The 19,253-nt window shown below is 48.3% G+C and overlaps 1 protein-coding gene across 1 annotated transcript in view; it reads left to right on the forward strand.

Moving 5' to 3' along the window:
* The window catches only part of DNAH9 (dynein axonemal heavy chain 9), a gene marked incomplete at both ends in the record, with an annotated part of 164,566 nt that overhangs the window by 129,271 nt on the left and 16,042 nt on the right, over nt 1-19,253 (forward strand). The window contains 4 exon segments of the mRNA XM_083874519.1: nt 10,881-11,108; nt 16,903-17,094; nt 17,400-17,591; nt 18,357-18,527. Of these exon segments, the coding sequence (XP_083730645.1) occupies nt 10,881-11,108; nt 16,903-17,094; nt 17,400-17,591; nt 18,357-18,527 (783 nt within the window).

Genomic DNA, 19,253 nt, shown 5'->3' on the forward strand with positions numbered 1-19,253 from the left:
ACCTCCCTCTGAGGTAAACGACTATGAACATCTCTAGAACTTTTAATATACAGAGGGCTGCAATCCTGGCATCTGTCTTTGAGGTGGTGCAAAAGGAAATATGCAGCTTTTTGAGCCATTCAGTAATGCAGAGTGAAAAGTTATTTTCTCCAGTGCTGGTGTGCTGCTGTAAAGGATCTGTCAGCAGTGCCAGTCTCCATGTGCTGTTTCAGTGCTCACAGACAAGCACTGGGGGCCTGAAGGGTTTTTATCACATCCATTCCCATCTTCTCTGGTGGTCAGAGCAATCAGTAAGTGGTTAGACAGACACTGAAGGCTAAATCAGAATAAATCCTCCCTGGTAGGGTGGGCAGGCCCTGGTACAGGGTGCCCAGAGAATCTGTGGCTGCCCCTGGATCTCTGGCAGTGTCCAAGGCCAGGCCGGACAGAGCTTGGAGCAGCCTGGGACAGTGGAAGGTGTCCCTGCCCATGGCAAGGGTGTCCCTGGGTTATATTTAAGGTCCCTTCCAACCCCAACAATTCTATGATTTTATGTTTCTGTGATGAAATGAGAAGAGCTGCAAAAATGAGATTTCTATGAAAGAGCAGCGTTGATGGTTGGGCTGGCTGGTTCTCAGGTGTGACTCTGAGCAGGCTCCCCCTGAGCTTAGGGAGGAGCTTGGTCTGGGTTAGGTCTGGCTCTGCTGCCTGGCAGGTTCAGCAGTCCCCCAGTGGCCCTGGGGACAGGATTGCTGGTGCCACTGCTGGGTCAGGGTCACTCAGACACCTGGGCTTTCCTCTGGCATGGTCACAGAGATGATTTGTGGTAAAACCCAGATCTACAGAGACAGGGCAACTGAGAGGCGTTTTTAAAGATTTTATTCCATTATCAATCTCATAGAAGGGGGAGACACAAGAGATGTAAAACTCAACACCATTCTATCAGAAGCCAAACTATTTCTTTGTTACAATACCTTATAAATGTTTTCAATAAACCTATCAGCTTTTGCCACACAATGCTGCTGATACTTCTAACACTAATCACCAATTATTTTACCCCACGTGGTCTCACTACAATGCATCTTTCACAGTTCTAATTCTCAAAAATATCTGGTCTGTTTGCAAGGCCATCATTTGAAACTTGTTTCCAGTTATATTTCTCTCTCAGCAATGTCTTCTCTATCCCATGGCCTTTCTCAGTCAGCACACCTTATCTCAGAGTTTACATACAGATGGACAAGACTCTGTGAGCTTTCAGTCAGGCTTTGAGAATCCTCTACAAATCCATTTCTCACAGCTGATAACACTTCCCACATGCAAATATTCCAGTTCTGTGCTGTGCTGAGTTTGGAGGAACGGGATGTAGGCAAGAGGGGCTCAACACAGCTCTCAGAGCTTTCCCTGCTTTTGTTTCTAACCCTGAGCAATCAGCACTGAGGGCCCCAGGAGGAGCTGGGGGTGCCTTGGTGACACTTGGCTTTCTGGGCACATTCAGCAGGGGTTTGGGGCAGGCAGCTCCAGTTACAACATTTGGGGGAGTGACAAAAAAAAGGGACTGCACTCTCACCCAGACTGGCCAGGCTGCTCAGCTCCAGAGCCTGTCCCTGCACCTCTCTTCACAATTCCCAGCTCCTCCCAGGGGCTGGAGCTCAGTGGAACATGAGGAAGAGCAGCCTGAGGGGCTAGAGGTGTGTCCCTGCATTAACAGGCAAGAACTCCTGGTCTAACAAAACTCCTTGAGGGTCAGCAGACTTCCATGGCATGAAAGCACCCTCTGCACAAACTGGGGTTGGGAAGGTTGGACAAAGAACCTTCTTAAGGTTGAAAATCTGACTTTTGGCAAAATCAGCACCCAGTGGGAGTCAGTGAGGAAGGGTCCCACAGAGGATCCTGCCCTCATAGTCAGGGGTGGATCAGAGCAATATTTGCCATATGGTTTTATCTGGCAAAATCTTTCCTGCGAGGTTTTGGTGACAAATGCCTCACAAGCAGTTCCAGGAGTGTTTATACAAGATCTGGAATGACACAGATGACTCAATTTACAAACGTGGCACAGGATTTGTGGATCATTGCATTAATAATAAAAGAGAGGACAGAGCAGCTCTCAGGGTAATTTTACCCAGATTAATTAAACTCATTATTTGAAGGCTGTATCCCACCTACAGCACAGTTATACCCAGGCTTCCCATTTGGTTTTGAGCAGACAAAAAGCAACTGTTATCTTCGCTTCTGTATTTTGCCATCCCCTGACCAACAGCTCAGCTCAGAGAACACAGAGGTTCTCCAGGACAAACACTTGAGGGGCTCATCTGGGTGGCTTTTCCACCCATGGCTCATTAGGGTTGATTGAACCTGCTCCTTGACTGGGAGCAGACATAATGAGAGTCACGTACTTGGAGCACTAACTAGTCGGGGAATTAGGTTTGGGGGAGTTAAAGGGTATGGAGGCAGCTGGGAGGATTTTTATTGGATTACAGGAGCAGGATCACTGCTGTGCTGGGAAGGGCTGTCCTAGGGCCGTTTCCTCTCAGTCCTGTTGCCTTCTGAAAAGGCAAAATAAAGACAAAAGCATCCATGTCTGTCTTGGGAAAAGTTTCTCAGCTCGCTCTGAAGATGAAGATTTTCATAAATGAGTCACTTTATGACAGAGAACAGCAGAAAGTCACCCAATCCTTCATTTCCATCGGAAGATAATCCCTCTCCCCCTGGCAGAGCCTGGCCAGCAGCTCCCTGCCCCTTTAGCCCCAGTATTGTTCCCTGTCTGGTGGCTTCAGTTTTGCTGAGCTCTTGTTCAGGGTGGTGACAGATGAGGAGAGAGTAAAGCCCACAGCTAAAATTATTCTCTACAAACACAAATGGTCCAGCAGCAAAACAGGAGCCCTGATGCAAAAGTGCAGCTCTTTAAAGAAGACTTTGTTACTTGAGGGCTGCAGGAAGAGCCCAGCTCAAGCCCAGCAGCTGCTCTGTTTCTGTGGTGGCCACTGAAGAGCTGAGCTTGATCTTTGAGCTCCACAAAAGCCCATTTGATGGCAGGTTCAGCCTCCGGGTCTCCTTAGCAACAGTTCAGAGGTTTGGAGGGCTTTGAAGTAAGAGGCTCACTGTGGCTCTGGGGGACAGGAACAGCTGGGCCCTACAGCTGGAGATGTTCTGGTGAGGCTCTGTGCAGTGCTGGGGATTGTTCAGCCTTGAGAAGAGATGATTCCATCACCCTGGATGCTGGGGAGTTGTGGTGGTTTGGTAAGGGAGTGATTTTCTGAGGAAGTTACAGTAAAACCAATCAGTGGCTAGGCATGAAAATGGACAGTTAACACAGCCATTAGAAAGGTGAAGCAGAAATTAGAAACAGAAATTTTCCAATTTAGAAATTAGAAAGGTGAGACAGAAATTAGAAATGGAAATTTTTCTAATTTAGCAAACACGAAACCACTACATAAATAAAGACCAGACTCTCTCAATGGTGTCTGGTGACAGAACAAGGAACAGGATAGGGACAACTTAAAATTCAGGAAATTCCATTTAAATGTAAATACAATATTTTTTTCCATGTCAATGGCCAAACACTGGATGGAGTTGCCTGTAGAGTTTGTGGTGTTTTCATCCTTGGACACATCCAAAAGGCACCTGGGCCACTGCACTGCCTGACCCTGCTCTGAGCAGAGGGTTGACACTGGGGAATGCCAGAGGCGTCTCCAGCCTCAGTGACTCTGTGATCTCTACTTTCCCATGCCCAGCTCTCCATGGATGGGGTTGCAGTGTTCTGTGTGCAGGGAGGAAGGAGCTTTGCACTAAGCTATGAGTTAACACAACTGTGTCTGCTCTCTTTCCCTCTCAGAAGCCTTTTGCTGATCCAGTGGCCATCACAGTCACCAAATGGGGTTGATGAGCTTAATAGCAAAGACACAGAGAAATTTGTTTGTGTTTGTTCAGATGCATGTTTGAATGCACTGATGCAGGGAAGAGTTCAGACGTTAGATATTCCCAATTTAACTGTAGTCTTCATCTATTAGCCAAAATGTCACTTCCCTCTCTTTGTGATCAAGTTAATTTAATTCTTGAGCATCTTTCCATTTTTCTAGGTTGCTGCTTCACTGCGTCAGGTTCATGTATTAAATTGAATACCAGTGAGCTCCTGGAGCAAAACTGTGTGAGATTCATCACTGTATCATAAATCACAGAATCCCAGCATGGCTGAGGTTGGAAGGACCTCTGGAGATCATCTGGCCCAACCCCTCTGCTCCAGCAGGATCACCTGGAGCACAGGTCCAGAGAGGGCTCCAGGATGATCAGAGGGATGGGGCAGCTCTGCTGGGAGGAAAAGCTGGGAGAATTGGGGTTGTTCAGCCTGAGGATTGCTCGGAAGTGACCTCACTGTGGCCTTCCAGTGCCTGATGGGGCTCTGAGAGAGCTGGAGAGGGACTTTGGACAGGGGATGGAATGACAGGACACAGGGGATGGCTTCCCACTGAAAGAGTGTAGGTTTAGATGGGATATTGGGAAGGAATTGTTCTCTGGGAGGGTGGGGAGGCCCTGGCACAGGGTGCCCAGAGAAGCTGTGGCTGCTCCTGAATCCCTGGCAGTGTCCAAGGCCAGGTTGGACACTGTGGCTTCGAGCAGCCTGAGACAGTGGAATGTGTCCCTGCTCATGACAAGGAGCTGGAATTGAATGAGCTTTGAGGTCCCTTCGTACTCCAAACCTTTCCATGGTTCTGTGATTCTGTGACACCACATCCCAGGCCAGCCTGGTTTCATCTCCTCCCCATGCCATGGCTTGGGAACAGCAGTGCCCTCCCTGTCCCTTGGGGTCCCCCAGCACCATTCACTGCTGGCTGTGCAGCCTGGCTGCCACAGGGATGGGAGAACAGGGAATGTTTTCCAAGAGGTCTCACCAGAGAAGGAGACTTCGTGCAAACAAGCAGTTCTCTCTGTCCCAGAAGGTGTTTTGTGAGGGCCCTGAAGGAGAGGGACACTTTCAGATGGGGCCAGGGTCCTCAGTCTCTGCCAGCACAGGGAGGGGACTGTGTGCTGCTTTATGTATGTGTGGTGCTGTTCCTGATGGTTACCAGGGCAACACTCAGGTCCTGTGATATATGTTCTGCCTTCTACAAACACACAGGGGCTCGGGGCTGGACTCCCAAAGAACAGCCCCTGGTGTTTCCATGTTCCTGCACGGGCACCCCAGCCTTTCCCATGGCCCCTCAGCTGCAGCACCTGCTCTGAGTGGGGAAATCAGGGGAGGGGCAGTGGGGTGGGCAGTGGGGAATGGTCAATGAGGATGGTCAGTGAGCAGGGGATGATCAGTGTGGATGGTCAGTGTGCAGAGGATGGTCAGCATGGATGGTCAGTGTGCAGGATCACTGTGAATGATCAGTGTGGATGGTCAGTGTGGAGGGGTTGGTCAGTGTGCAGGGTCAGTGTGGAGGGGTTGGTCAGTGTGGATGGTCAGTGTGCAGGGGATGGTCAGCATGGATGGTCAGTGTGCAGGATCACTGTGAATGGTCAGTGTGGATGGTCAGTGTACAAGGTCAGTGTGCAGGAGATGGTCAGTGTGGATGGTCAGTGTGCAGGGGATTGTCAGTGGGCAGGGTCAGTGTGCAAGGTTGGTCAGTGTGGAAGGTCAGTGTGCATGGGATGGTCAGTGTGGAAGGTCAGTGTGGATGGTCAGTGACCAGAGGATGGTCAGTGTGGATGGTCAGTGTGCAGGGCATTGTTTCATATTGCCCATGTTAGCTCATTATTAATAACTGACACATCTCTCAATTACTCTTACCATGTGTTCTCGTTAGATGTGTTCTTCCAGGTTTTGTTACCTGACTGCTGAGAATTTGCAAAGTTTCTTTCCAAACTGTGAATCCCTTCTGCAGCATCTCTGTCTGGCCTGGGCAGATATATTCATTTGAATTATGAATTCTTAGTACCAGGCCATGTTTGGCTCCATCTATTCCTCTTTTTCATCCCTTCTATCACAAAAGGACAGAATATAAATGCACTCAATTATCACTGGACTGGAAATATTCCCTAAGTTGGCTGTTAGCAGGCAGTGATACCCACAAATAATGATCACTGGTGTCATGTCAACACAAGCAAAAGCAATTATTTTTGAGCCATCTAACACCACAAAAGCAGATGTGGGAAGAAACTACCAATTAGAGATGAAAACACTTAAGGTCAGATATGCAGACTATGATTAAACTGATACTTAATGCATGATTTTTCTTTTGATATTTTGTTGAGCTCTTCCCCTGTTTTATTAAATCTCTGTGGTGTTGGCACCACTTTGGTTGTAAGTTTCAGTCCACTCCTATCTGATTGTTTGATTTGTGTTTGTAGAGCGAGTTGGTTGTCTGGACCCTGAGGACGAGCTGATCTCCTGAAATCCTGGGTGCATCAGGCCAGCAGTGGGGCAGCAGCACTCATGTGTAATTGCATTTTGTCTACACAGTCCTTGCTTGTGAGAAAACAACCCCCAGAACAATCCCTTTGCTCAGGCACCTCCTCTCATCTCCCCCCACACTCCAAACTCCATCTCATCCACACAATGTGAGGGCAACCCTAAATCATTTCAGGTGAGGAGACTGAATTTCTGCAGTTCTAAATAAAAATATAGTTCCCAGCCATGGGGCAACAGAACTGGAGGCAGCAAAGTGTCTGTGGCTTCCCTAAACAACAATTCTCTTGACTCACACCCCTCAGCCTCTCTCTGAGTGCTGATCCATCCCTCCAGCAGGTCCAAATCCTGATAACAGTGACAGCAGTCACCACCCTGCCCCAGCCTGAAGCACTTTAGCCTTTCCTTTCCTTTCCTTTCCTTTCCTTTCCTTTCCTTTCCTTTCCTTTCCTTTCCTTTCCTTTCCTTTCCTTTCCTTTCCTTTCCTTTCCTTTCCTTTCCTTTCCTTTCCTTTCCTTTCCTTTCCTTTCCTTTCCTTTCCTTTCCTTTCCTTTCCTTTCCTTTCCTTTCCTTTCCTTTCCTTTCCTTTCCTTTCCTTTCCTTTCCCCTCCCCTTTTCATCCTCTTCTCCAGTCCCAGCTGGGATCTGTTCTTACCCAGCTCACCTGAAACCTCACCAGAGGCACCTGAGCCCTCCACCAGGAAAGCCAGAGGAGGTTTCTGTGCTCCCGAGGTGTCTCTGTGTGTCCCTGTGTGGGACAGCCCGAGCTGCCAGCTCAGCTCCTGCCTGGCACATCCACAGCCTCAGGGAAGGGGGCAGGAATGGTGCAGTGATGGTGGAACAGGGCAGCAATGGAGTCACCATCCCTGGAATTGTTCAAAACTCATGTGAGTGTGACACCTGGGGACATGGGTTAATGGTGATGGTGGTGGTGCTGGGGTGATGGCTGGATTTGGTGATTTTAAGGCTTTCCCCACCCCCCCGGCCCCAGCATTAACGATTCTGTGTTTCTTGCTGTGACTTCCAGCTGAGCTCCACTCTGTGATTCTCTCAACTCCCCAAACACCCTGAAGCAGTAAATTGGCAGTTTTAGTTCTGTGTCATATGAAAATGCAGTTTTAGTTTTAGTTCTGTGCCATAAGAAAATGCACTTCCACTTTTCTTGCAGCCTGCTCTGCTCACCCTTCACTCCCTCCCCTCCACCCCAGCCTCTGCTCTCTCCAAATGGGCGAGCCCCTGTTGATGGAGTGTCTCCTTTTGTGGAAGTGAAATCCTTCTGGATTTAAGAGGAGTGGGAGCTGGGTGCTGTTTACAAGATGAAGGCCCACAATGGATTTATGGAGTGGCAAAATAACGTTTGTAGCTTTATTCTCTGTTCCTTTGCTGGCATTTGATTGCTCTTGCATTGTTAAAGCATTGAACTGTTATTTGCAGGAAATAACTGTGAGGACTCAGAGATCTCTTCCCTGAGTGATAATAGTTAATTTTGAAGCCATCAGTGTGTGTTTCTGTAGCTGGGGCTGTTTTCCTGAGTGCATTACTTTGCATCTATCACCACTGAATTCCTTCTGCAGTGTCATTGCCAGTCACTGAGAATGATGGCATCCTCCTGCAGTTCTTCACTACCAGGCTTTATTTCCAGGACTTGAAATGGCTTTGTCTTATGAGTAATTTTGTCAGCTCACAAATCATTTGCTCTTTCAGATGGTTTTTGATATGGTGAGGAGTTAAAACTCCATCAGCAGTCTCCTTACCCCAGTCAGCTGTGTTTTAACTGGTTGGTAGCCTATGAGATCTTTCCTTTTGCCTGCAGCAATACTGGTTTTGGGAAGATAAAGGAGCTGCTATTGATGAAGATACACACCTGGGGATACAGGGACCCCACAGAGGCAATTCCTGCTTCTGCTCCTGATGCTGGTGTGGGGGGTGCCTGGGGAAATCCCCTCTCCAGCCCCCAAAAAGGAATTCATGGGAGATGAGTTGCTTTGTTTAACCCCAGATGGAAACTGAGCCCCACCTGCTGTTCCCTCACTGCCCAGGGGTGAGATGGGGCAGAAAGTGGGGTTAAAAGTGATAAAACTCACAGGTTAAAATCCAGAGAATTTAATAGGGAAAGCCAAATCCACCCAGGCAAGGAAGCAAAGTGAGGAATTCATTCCCCATTTCCTAGGCAGGAAGGGGCTCAGCCATCTCCAGCCAGCTGGGCTCTGTCACACCCCTGGTGACAGGGAAAGGCAAACACTCTCCCTCCCGACATTTCTGCCTTCTCCTGCTCCGTGCTGAGCACCATACCATAGGCTGGGACATCCCTGGGCTCAGCTGGGACAGCTCCTTGTCCCCCCAGCGTGGTGCCTTGGCCGTGTCCACCCTGGTCAGACTGACCCCTCCAGTGGCCAGCACTGCTCCAGCCCAGTGGCAGCTCCTAGGGCCAACAACAGCAATTCCACCCCAGCTCAGCCTGTAATGGCCTCAGTTTAGCTTTTGACAATGGCTTGGAACTTTGAGATTGCTGGTTTTCCCTGACTGATGCTGTTGGGGAGTGACTCCTGTCCTGCTGGAGGCCCTGCCAGGCTGGCTGCTGCCTCCTGAGCTGTGCTGCAGATCTTCCACATGTAGGATCCTTTTGGGGTGAGTCCATCTGCTCCCAGAGACTTCTTTTTGTTTATTACTTCATCCACTCCTCTGAACAGTTCTTCATCTGTTGCTTCAGCTTGAGAGTCTTTGCAACAATGCAGAGATTGAAGCATCTGTTATATGAGGGGAGGCTGGGGTTGTTTAACCTCCAGAAGCTGGGGTTTGGCTCAGAGGGGTTTATTTGGTGTGTTTAAATCCCTCCTGGCAGGGGAAGTGCAGAAGAGGGACTCAAAATCTTCATAGTGGGGCTGAGTGAAAGAGCAAGAAGCAAAGGGATAAAATTGAGATACAGAATTCCCTTAAACATTAATTTAATTTAATTTCACTATCTTATACTATTTTTTAATTTATTTTTTTACTGTGAGTGTGGTTGAACACTGGCACAAATTGCCCAGACAGGTTGTGGGGACTTCAGCCTTGCAGATATCCACAAACCCAACTGGACACAGCTTAAAACCTGCCCTAGCTGAGCCTGCCCAGAGCAGGAGAGTGGGATGGATGATCTCCAGGGATGATCTCCAGCCTCAGGGTTTCAGTGATTCCACCAGGCTGTTGTTATAGCCTCCCCAGGCTCTGCAGGGAATATTCCTGCAAAAATGGGCTCCTTTGGGTTGGCCTGGACTTCCATGGGCACTCCCTACAGACCTGGATCATGTTATAGTTTTATAGACTATCTGGTAAGTTCCTAGTTTCTCGAAAAGGCTTTATTATTAGCTTTTATGGTTTTCAAAAAATTGCTTCTTGTAGTACTTTTTGATTTTTCCATAGCTGGATTTTGTGCTCTTTCTATTTTTCTCATTTGGACAAAACTTCTACTTTCTGAAGAATGTAATTTTACTCCTAATAATCTCCATTACTCTGCTATTTAACCATGAGAGCTCCTTTCTGGCCCCATTTTTAGGTGATATATATTTATTCTCAGCCTCTAATATGGTTCCTTTATGTAATTTCTTTGCCACTTGCAAGCAGTTTATCTTTCTGGCAGCTGCTTTTAATTTTGGTTTAGCAAGTTCCTTGTCCTTTCTTGGGGTGGGATAAATCACCACCCCAAGTGCCTGTGAACACAGCCAGTTTGGACTGCACACCTGCCTTTCAAACAAGGGTAGTTTAGCCCACAAATCCCATTCTTAATATAACAAAAAGCTGTTTTCTTGCCTGGAAACTCTAATGGTGTATAAGGCTCTATGGAAAAAACCTGAGGCTTGACTTCATCCATTTTGCCATTTCCCCACAAGTCTGCTTAATCTCCTGAGGGATGTGTCCAAGTAGTTGCATGAATAAATAAATCCTTTTGTGTTAAAGGACTTTGTGAAATCACCTGCTTGACTTGTTTGCCCAGGAACTGCTATATAGGGTCCTCACTGTAATTCTGATAAAAATGTACAAATGTTTTTGTTTGAGCTCGGTGGGGATGGGAGGAGGAGCAACAACTCTACTCCCCAGAAATAACAACTTTACTCCCCAGGAATAACAACTCTACTCCTCAGGAATAACAGGGTTCTTTTCCCCCAGGAATAACCTCAGGTGGTATTGCTGAAATGAGAAGAATTCTAGCACTGAGAGCCCACCCAGCCCAGCTGTGACTTGCTGCTCTGCTGCTGATTTACACTGATTATTTTGAATTTTCAAATGTTCTTGATGCACGTGGATCTTCGGGGCTGGGAGTTACACACAGGCACTCCTGGGACAATTCCCAAATTCCAGAGGGCATCAATCAGTGGGATGAGTTTGGTGCCTGCCCTGCACAAGTAAATAATTACAGTGGGCACTCAAACCACTACATTAATTGGTGCCATGACTTGGATACAGAAATTGGCAAACTGAAGCCACTACAGGGGGTAATGAGAGGACTCACCAAGCCTTGTCCCTTTGTCCCTGCCAGAACATCCACTTGGTGGCCAAGTGGCTGAGCTGTCTGGAGAAGAAGCTGGAGCAGCTCAGCGAGGGCAGCCACCGGGATTTCCGCGTGTTCATCAGCGCGGAGCCGGCGCCGTGCCCGGAGAGCCACATCATCCCCCAGGGCATCCTGGAGAACTCCATCAAAATCACCAGCGAGGCCCCCACTGGCATGCACGCCAACCTGCACAAGGCCCTGGACAACTTCAGCCAGGTAGGAGCGTGGTTGGGTACGTGGTGGGTGTGCTGGAGGTGCTGGAGCCCCTGGGGAGCAGGTCTTGCCTCCCCAGTCTCTGTCAGGATTTTAAGAGAGATGGAACCACTGGGATGATGCTGTTTTACACCACAACGACACAGACTCTGAACTTCAGAAGGCTGAAAATGACTCCTTTATTTTTGGGATATGTCTTCCTTTTATACTATTTTACACAGACCAATTTGATTGGTGATACAAAGGCAAACCTCTTCACTCACATTGGTCAGACCAGAGGGACATCAAGAAGAAGTCCCTCCTAGGAAAAGGAATGAAAAACAGTTACAACTACAAAAACATGTCTTTTGTTTACAGAAAATTCCCTGGGAAAAAATTTCAGAAAACCAAAACACCTCAGGCATGGAACCAGGGCTACACTGGGAGACATCTTAAAACATGATTTATTGCCTCAGTCTCAAGGACTTGGTGTATGCACTCTTCACTGCATACACCAAGATTTTGTGGCCAGTGGTCCCAACATCACAGGTTACAAGGTCTCTTAAAGGTTAATTAGCCAATAATCCACTGCCACACATATTGTTTTAACTTTCACACCAATGGCTGATTAAACTGTATCACACGTCCTGCTGCAATGCAGACAATTTTATCCAATCCTATAGTGATACACAATCCCACAGAACCACACCTTAAAACTTCTTATTACCTTTATAAATACTTCTATATCTTAAACTTTAAAACTTTCCACTACTTAGCTTAATATGTCTCTGCTTAAACTACAAATTCATGTTCTTACTTATGGTCTCTATAGCTGGAAGCCTTTTCCAAGGTCTCAGGCCAAACCCTATATTCTCTGCTGTATTTGGGCCTGCATGCATGAGATTCTGAGAATTTTCTGTGCCTTGATTTCCCACAAGTCCCCTTGCATCACAGAGCCTCTGGGTATGGCTTGGGGGGGTAGGAATGAACCATTACAGAAACTTAATAACAAAAAATCATACAGAACTTTACAAAACCCAAAATGCACACTGCAACATCTGGGTCCAGCACCCCCCTCTGCTCCTCCCCACAAGCCAGGCACAGATCTCTTTCCAAGCACTGGTTTTACCAGGAAAGGGTTCAGGTGATCCTGAGAAGCCTCTTTCCTGCACCAGGGCACAGGACACGAGGCTTCTGTCCAGTTTGATCATTTTCTCTCCCATTGTATGATCACAGAATCACAGGATTAACCAGGCTGGAAAAGACCTTTGAGATCATCAAGTCCAACCTAGGACCTAACTTAACACCTTCTCATCAACTAAACCATGGCACTAAGTGTCACATCCATTCTTTTTTTTAAGCACATCCAGGGACGGTGACTCCAGCGCCTCAGAAATGCTCTTTCAGTACAGAATGAAACTTCCGACTGCAGCATCAGGAGGTTTTGCCATGTTTCAATTGATTTCTCTTTCTGGGTCCCTCCGTTTTTGGGCTGCTGAGTGACACCTGCCACCTAACCCCACAGCTGTGGGAGGTGAGCAGGCTAAACCTCACTTTTCTGCTGCTGTTTAACCAGGGTTAGAGGCTCAGAGCTGCTGATCCGCTCACATCCCACAGTCCTCTCCAGAGCAGCACACGGAGATTGGTGCTGTGTGCCCAAAGGCCTTTCAGCTCAAGACCTTGCTGACATCAGGTGTGTTGCAAATCAGAGCTGGAAGCTGCCTGCAGGCAGGAGTTGCTTTGCCAGGATTTAAATTAGGCCATGTGAGAGTGGCTGGCCCACAAGAGCGGCCTGTGGGAGGGTGCTCGTTGTGTTTATTGCTCAAAAACTCTCCTGTCACAGCAGGCACTGACCCCTGTCCCTGTTGTGCAGGCAACCCCTGTTGTCCCTGTGTGTGGGGAAGTGATGGAAATATTCCTGGTGCCCCAGAGTGTTGGATTATATATTTTTCCTGACCCAAAGATGGGGCAACTGAGAGGTGTTTTAAAAACTTTTCTTCTATTTTCAGTCTCATGAGAAGGGCGAGACAATACAGGTGTTACAATTCACACCATCACAATCAGAAGCCAAACTATTTTCTAATTACAATTCATTATAAGTGTTTCTTGGCCTATCAGCTTTTGTCACACAATGCTGTTAATGCCTTAAAGCCAATAATCTAAAATTACCCCTCGTGGGTCCTGCTACAATGCACCTTTTACAGTTCTATTTCTCCGAAGTATCTGGTCTTATTTGCAAGGCCATCCTTTGAAACTTGTTTCCAGTTCCATTTCTCTCTCAACAATACCTGTCCTATTCCATTTCATTTCTAAGTCAGCATTTCTTATCTCAAAGTCTCCATACAGATACAAACAATGTGAGCCTTCTTTCAGGCTTTGAGAATTCCCTACAAATCAATTTCTCACACCAGAGGATGTGGATCAGTGTCAGAGGGGCTGTAAGGTTGAGTGAGCACTGCTGTCACCACAGGACAGGAGCAGGGCAGGATGTCATCCCTGCAGGACTCCCTGGGAACAGCCCATGGGCCCCAGGGCAGGATGGAGCCAGGGGGGCTCAGCCATGACCCCATTTGCCTCATGACACAAGGGCTCAGCACTCTTGTTCCTGCTCATTCCTGTCCTAGGGACACTGAGTCCCGTGTCCTGCCACCCTGAACTCGCTCACTCCCTGCCTGTGCCTTGGCACACCAAGCCCTCACAGCAGGACCCCAGCAGAAGGCTCTGAAGGTGCTCTCAGCCCCCAAACTACCCTTTAGGGTCACTGGTGTGACGTTGTTCCATCCTCTCCATCCAGCCCATGGCTGTGCTGGGAACACACCCAGTAGATCTTGCAGGATTGTTTTCTCTCGTGAGAAATCTCTGCTTTGGTGAAGCCCCACCTACAGTGCTGAGTCCCACTCTGGGGCCCCAAACACAGCTGGAAAAAGTCCAGAGGAGGCCACTGAGCTGATCAGAGGGCAGGGACACATCTGCTGAGGAGAGAGGTAGAGAGAGCTGGGTTGTTGAGCCTGGAAAAGACTCCACGGAGACCTTCCAGTACCTAAAGGGACTCCAGGAGAGCTGGAGAGGGGATTTGGCCAAGATCCTGGAGGGACAGGGCAAGGGGAATGGTTTCAAATTGAAGAAGCGTAGATCTACATTGGATTTTGGGAAGGAATTCCTCCCTGTGAGGGTGGTGAGGCCCTGGTACAGGGTGCCCAGAGAAGCTATGGCTGTCCCTGGATTCCTGGCAGTGTCCAAGGCCAGGTTGGACACTGGGGCTTGGAGCAACCTGGGATAGTGGAAGGTGTCCCTGCCCATGGCAGGGGGCTGGGACTGGTTGGAGTTTAAGGTCCCTTCCAGCCCAAACCATTCTGTGATTCTCTCCATAAAGCTTCTTGTCATTTGGGATGAGGCAAGAACAGCCCCAAACAATTGGGGATCCCATGCCCTGGGTGATGGGGCAGCTCAGAGCTGGTTTAGCAGGCAGATGTTGGTATGAACAGAATCCCAAGAGCAGGAGGGAACATTGCTAAGCAGGTGTGGGGAGAGGCACCTTGCAAGGATTAATGCCAGTGGTCAGGGAAGATTATTCTATTCTTATCTACTGTCATTCATTATCTTGGATGCCACAAAATATCCTGGAGAACAAGGGAGGGGAGAACCTTCACCCCAAGTAACATTTTCATCTTGCCTCTGCTCATTTCAATCAATAGTAATTAGCATTTTCTAAATTGCTGGAGGATTATGAAACATCTCTTATCAGAAATCCTGAAGCGAGTGGGTGGAGTCCCTTTTACACCTCATTTCCCTGCTTTATACAGAAGAGATGTTCAAATTTAGCTTTCAGCTGAAGGCTACAAAGAAGGCCCTTTATTCTGTGCAGGGGATATTGTTCTGCTTTGTAGCTGAAGAAGAATTGCAACTGAAGAGAGGCCGAATCAGAGTGAACTGGGTTGTTCTGGGGATGTTTCCTAAAATGAGAAAGGTGTTCTGCATGTATTTGAAGCAGTTCTTCATCACAATGCAGATAAAGGGAGCTTAGAGTGCTGCCTAATCCAGGTTTTGGGATGTTCATGATTATCACATGCACTTGGTCAATGTCTTGCACCCTTTAGAGTAATGGATTCCCCTTTTCTGCACAGACCCTGAGCTCTGTTGTGCTCTCAGAGGATTAAAGGTCTAACAGGGCAGGTTTTTTAAGATAAAGGTTGGATTGGATTTGGAGCAGCCTGAGATAGTGGAAAATCAGAGAGAGACCTTGGACAAGGGCTGGAGGGACAGGACGAGGGGGAGTGGCTTCAAACTCCAAGAGGGCAGGGTTAGATGGGATATTGGGAAGGAATTGTTGGGTGTGAGGGTGCTGAGACCCTGGCACAGGGTGCCCAGAGAAGCTGTGGCTACCCCTGGATCCCTGGCAGTGCCCAAGGCCAGGCTGGACAGGGCTTGGAGCAACCTGGGATAGTGGAAAGTGTCCCTGCCCATGGCAGGGGGCTAGAAAAACATGGACTTTAATGTCTCTTCCAACAGAGAATTCTGTGATTCTGTGGCTCCTCCCCATCTTTCTGGTGAGGCATGTTGAGCACATGCAGGTGATGGGGCATTGAGTGGGTGCACGTGTCCTGTCTTCCCTGTGTGTGCTCCTGTGCAGAGCCACTCAGAGATGCCAACAGTAAATATTAAGTCAGAAAATATTTGCTGGAATTTGCCAATAAATCTGCAATGCAAAATCACTGACTTTGAAAACTGGCACGTGTGTGTGTGTGATGCAAAAATGAACTGGAGGACAATCTGATTGGCCTCTAGTCCCAGGTGACAATGGGGCAATGACAAGTGTCAGAAAGGGAGGTTCAGGTTGGTCATTAGGAAAAAATTCTAAATTGGAAGGTTGGTTAAGCTGTGGAACAGGCTGCCCAGGGATGCAGTGAAGACACATCCCTGTAATTGTTAAAAAAAATACAGGTCACAATTTATTGGGCATGGAGATATTGGGTGGAAGGTTGAACTTGATGATTTGAGGGTGTGGTAGTTTGATATTTGAAAAGCAATTTTTTAAAAGAAGTTATATTTAAACTAATTAGTGACTGGTTTTGAAATTGATAGGTATTGTAGTTAATAGAAGAATTATATGTGTCTGTGAACACACAGGGTTAAATATTAGAGGATTTTGTGAAACTGCCTATTTTTTCTTGTTTTAGGACAGGTGACAAAGCTGATCTTGCTCTGCTAGGCAAGAATGTTTTAAAAGTTTCATTTAATTCTCATTTTCTTCTTTAAGTGTATATTAACAAATCTATCTTTATACCCTTTAAGATTGAAACCTGCTTTACTTCTCTCATAATCCTATCTCACAGCAAAGTTCTAGTAGATCCTCAAACCACTACACTGAATTTAGCAAACAGAAAATTCAATGAGCATTAAACCATTACAGGGAGTATTTGTCATGATAGGACATGAAACAAAGAAGCTTGACTCCAATCAGAATGCAGCAGAAATCAGAAGGTTTATTTACAATTCATTCAGCCCTTTTATAACACACTGTGCTAAGAAGTCATGTTATTGGTCCATAGGACTGACACCTCTCCATTGGCTCAGTAACAGAATTAGCAAACAGCACCTGTTGTTATGGGAAAGGAACATTGTTTACACAAGGTTGTTTTGGGAAAGAGAAAACTGTTGAAAAGTTTCCCTTGAGAAGAGCTAGCTCAGAAAATACCAAGTCTACAGGTGTTTCCCAGCCTTGGCCTCTGTGATTCTGCAATTCGCCCCTGTCCAAATTCTGGTGTGTTTGGGTTCCCTGGGAGCTGCTGAGGCTGAGGGCAGCTGTCCCGTGTTGCAGGACACCCTGGAGATGTGCAGCCAGGAGAAGGAGTTCAGGAGCATCCTCTTTGCCCTGTGCTATTTCCACGCTGTGGTGTCAGAGCGGCGCAAGTTCGGCGCCCAGGGCTGGAACCGCCCATACCCCTTCAGCACCGGGGACCTCACCATCTCTGTCAATGTGCTCTACAACTACTTGGAGGCCAGCTCGAAGGTGAGGACACCATGGGTGGGTGGTTGGGGAGGGCGGGGGGGCTGTCTGGCTCAAAGCCACCAGGGTGGCCTAAAGCTGTCCTGAAATGCCATTTCCTTGGGCTTCCTTGGGTTTAGAACTTCACGGTTTTGGGTGCTTTTGGGAGGAGATGGGAGACCTCAGTGCCAGTGCTGAGTGGGGAACTGTGCTGTGCTCCAGCTGTCCTGGGGCAGGATTTAACTCCTGCCTGATGTTTGTTTGCTGAGGTGGGAGCCCTGACGGTGCAGGGCAGTGCTTGGGTTCAGCTCACCCTGCTCCACACCCAGGTCCCCTACGATGACCTGCTCTACCTCGTGGGTGAGATAATGTACGGAGGTCACATCACAGATGACTGGGACAGGCGGCTCTGCAGAACCTACCTGGAAGAGTTTATCAAGCCAGAAATGCTGGAGGGAGAGCTCTGCCTCGCTCCTGGATTTCCCCTCCCGGGGAGCATGGATTATAATGGCTACCACCAGGTAAGCACTTTGTTTGCTGGCATTATTTATACATGTAGATGGAATGTCTTCCTTAACCGCCCCATAATCTGCCTTAGGAGGCAGGAACAGGGCTGCAGTGTTTCTGCACTCTTCCTCTTATTTCCCATTATGCTGTGTTCCTGTGGATGTTTCAGCATTCCCCTGGATGAACCAAGTCTAATGGTAATTTGCTACTTCATCATGGGCTCATTCTGTTCATGCATGAATAGAGCAACTGTATTGGTGCTTGAGACTTAAGTGGGGCTCCTGGAAAATTACATCCACATACTGTTTGCTAAAATGGCCCTTTCAAGCTCCTTTTATCATCAGTTTTGATGAGAATCACTGAAGGGTCTTGTTGATCTACTTACTGATCTCATCTGTTCTTTGTACACAAATGCAGCAGCAGAGAGAGGCACATCAGGCTGGTTTTGTTCATAAAACTTAACTACTGGAAGCTCGATTCCCACAAGAGATTTGAGGATGCTGATGCTGAAATGCACATCAGATAATTGCTAGAGAAGGTCCAGCCCGAGACACAGAGCCAAGCCAAACTCCAGCGATTACAGAATTTTCCCAGCAGGAGCTGAAGCAGCTCTGTAAACATTTGTATTCTCCTTCCTCCATCACTTCCCCAGAGTTTCAGCCACAGGCAGAGCTGGGTCAGCCCGGGCTGACCTACTGGGGAGATGATTCCAGCACTGAAGCTCTGCAGGCAGAGCGCTCTGGGCTGCTCCTAACGTGCTCCTGAATGTCTCTGTGCAGTACATAGACGATGCCCTGCCTCCAGAGTCTCCCTACCTGTACGGCCTCCACCCCAACGCTGAGATCGGGTTCCTGACGCAGCGCTCGGAGCGGCTCCTGCACACCGTGCTGGAGCTGCAGCCGCGGGACAGCAGCACTGCACCGGGAGCACTGGGCACCCAGGAGGAGATGGTGAGAGTGCTCAGGGGTGTGGGCACCCAGGAGGAGATGGTGAGAGTGCTCAGGGGGTGTGGAGATCCAGAAGAAGGTGGTGAGAGTGCTCAGGGGGGAGTGGGGACCCAGGAGGAGATGGTGAGAGTGCCCAGGGGAGTTTGGGACCCAGAAGGAAGGAGATGGTGAGAGTGCCCAGGGGAGTTTGGGACCCAGAAGGAAGGACATGGTGAGAGTGCAGAGAAGGAATTTGGATTCAGGAGTAGATTATGAGAGTGCTCAGGGGGTATGAGGATACAGGAGGAGGTGGTGAGAGTGCAGAGGAGGAATTGGGACCCAGGAGGAGGTGGTGAGAGTGCTGAGGAGGAATTGAGACCCAGGAGGAGATGGTGAGAGTGCTGAGGAGGAGCAGTGGGGACCCAAGAGAAGACAGTGAGAGTGCTCAGGGGGTGTGGGGATCCAGGAGGAGATGGTGAGAGTGCAGAGAAGTAATTGAGACCCAGGAGGAGATGGTGAGAGTGCTCAGGGGTAGTGGGGACCCAGGAGGAGACAGTGAGAGTGCTCAGGGGCAGCTGCTGGGGTTTGATGCCTGTCTCATCCATCAGTCCTGTCTAGCTCAGGCTTGTCCGCTGCTCTGTGTTCTGCCTTTGCCTGCCTAGAGCCTGGTTTTATGCAGAACATCTCCCTGGTGGGATGTAACTGAGTGTTGGCAGTAACAGGACAGTGCCTCTTAATTACCCCAAGCAC

Source organism: Zosterops lateralis (genome assembly GCF_965231275.1).
Source record: "Zosterops lateralis genome assembly, chromosome: 18".
In the NCBI taxonomy this organism is placed as follows: domain Eukaryota; kingdom Metazoa; phylum Chordata; class Aves; order Passeriformes; family Zosteropidae; genus Zosterops; species Zosterops lateralis.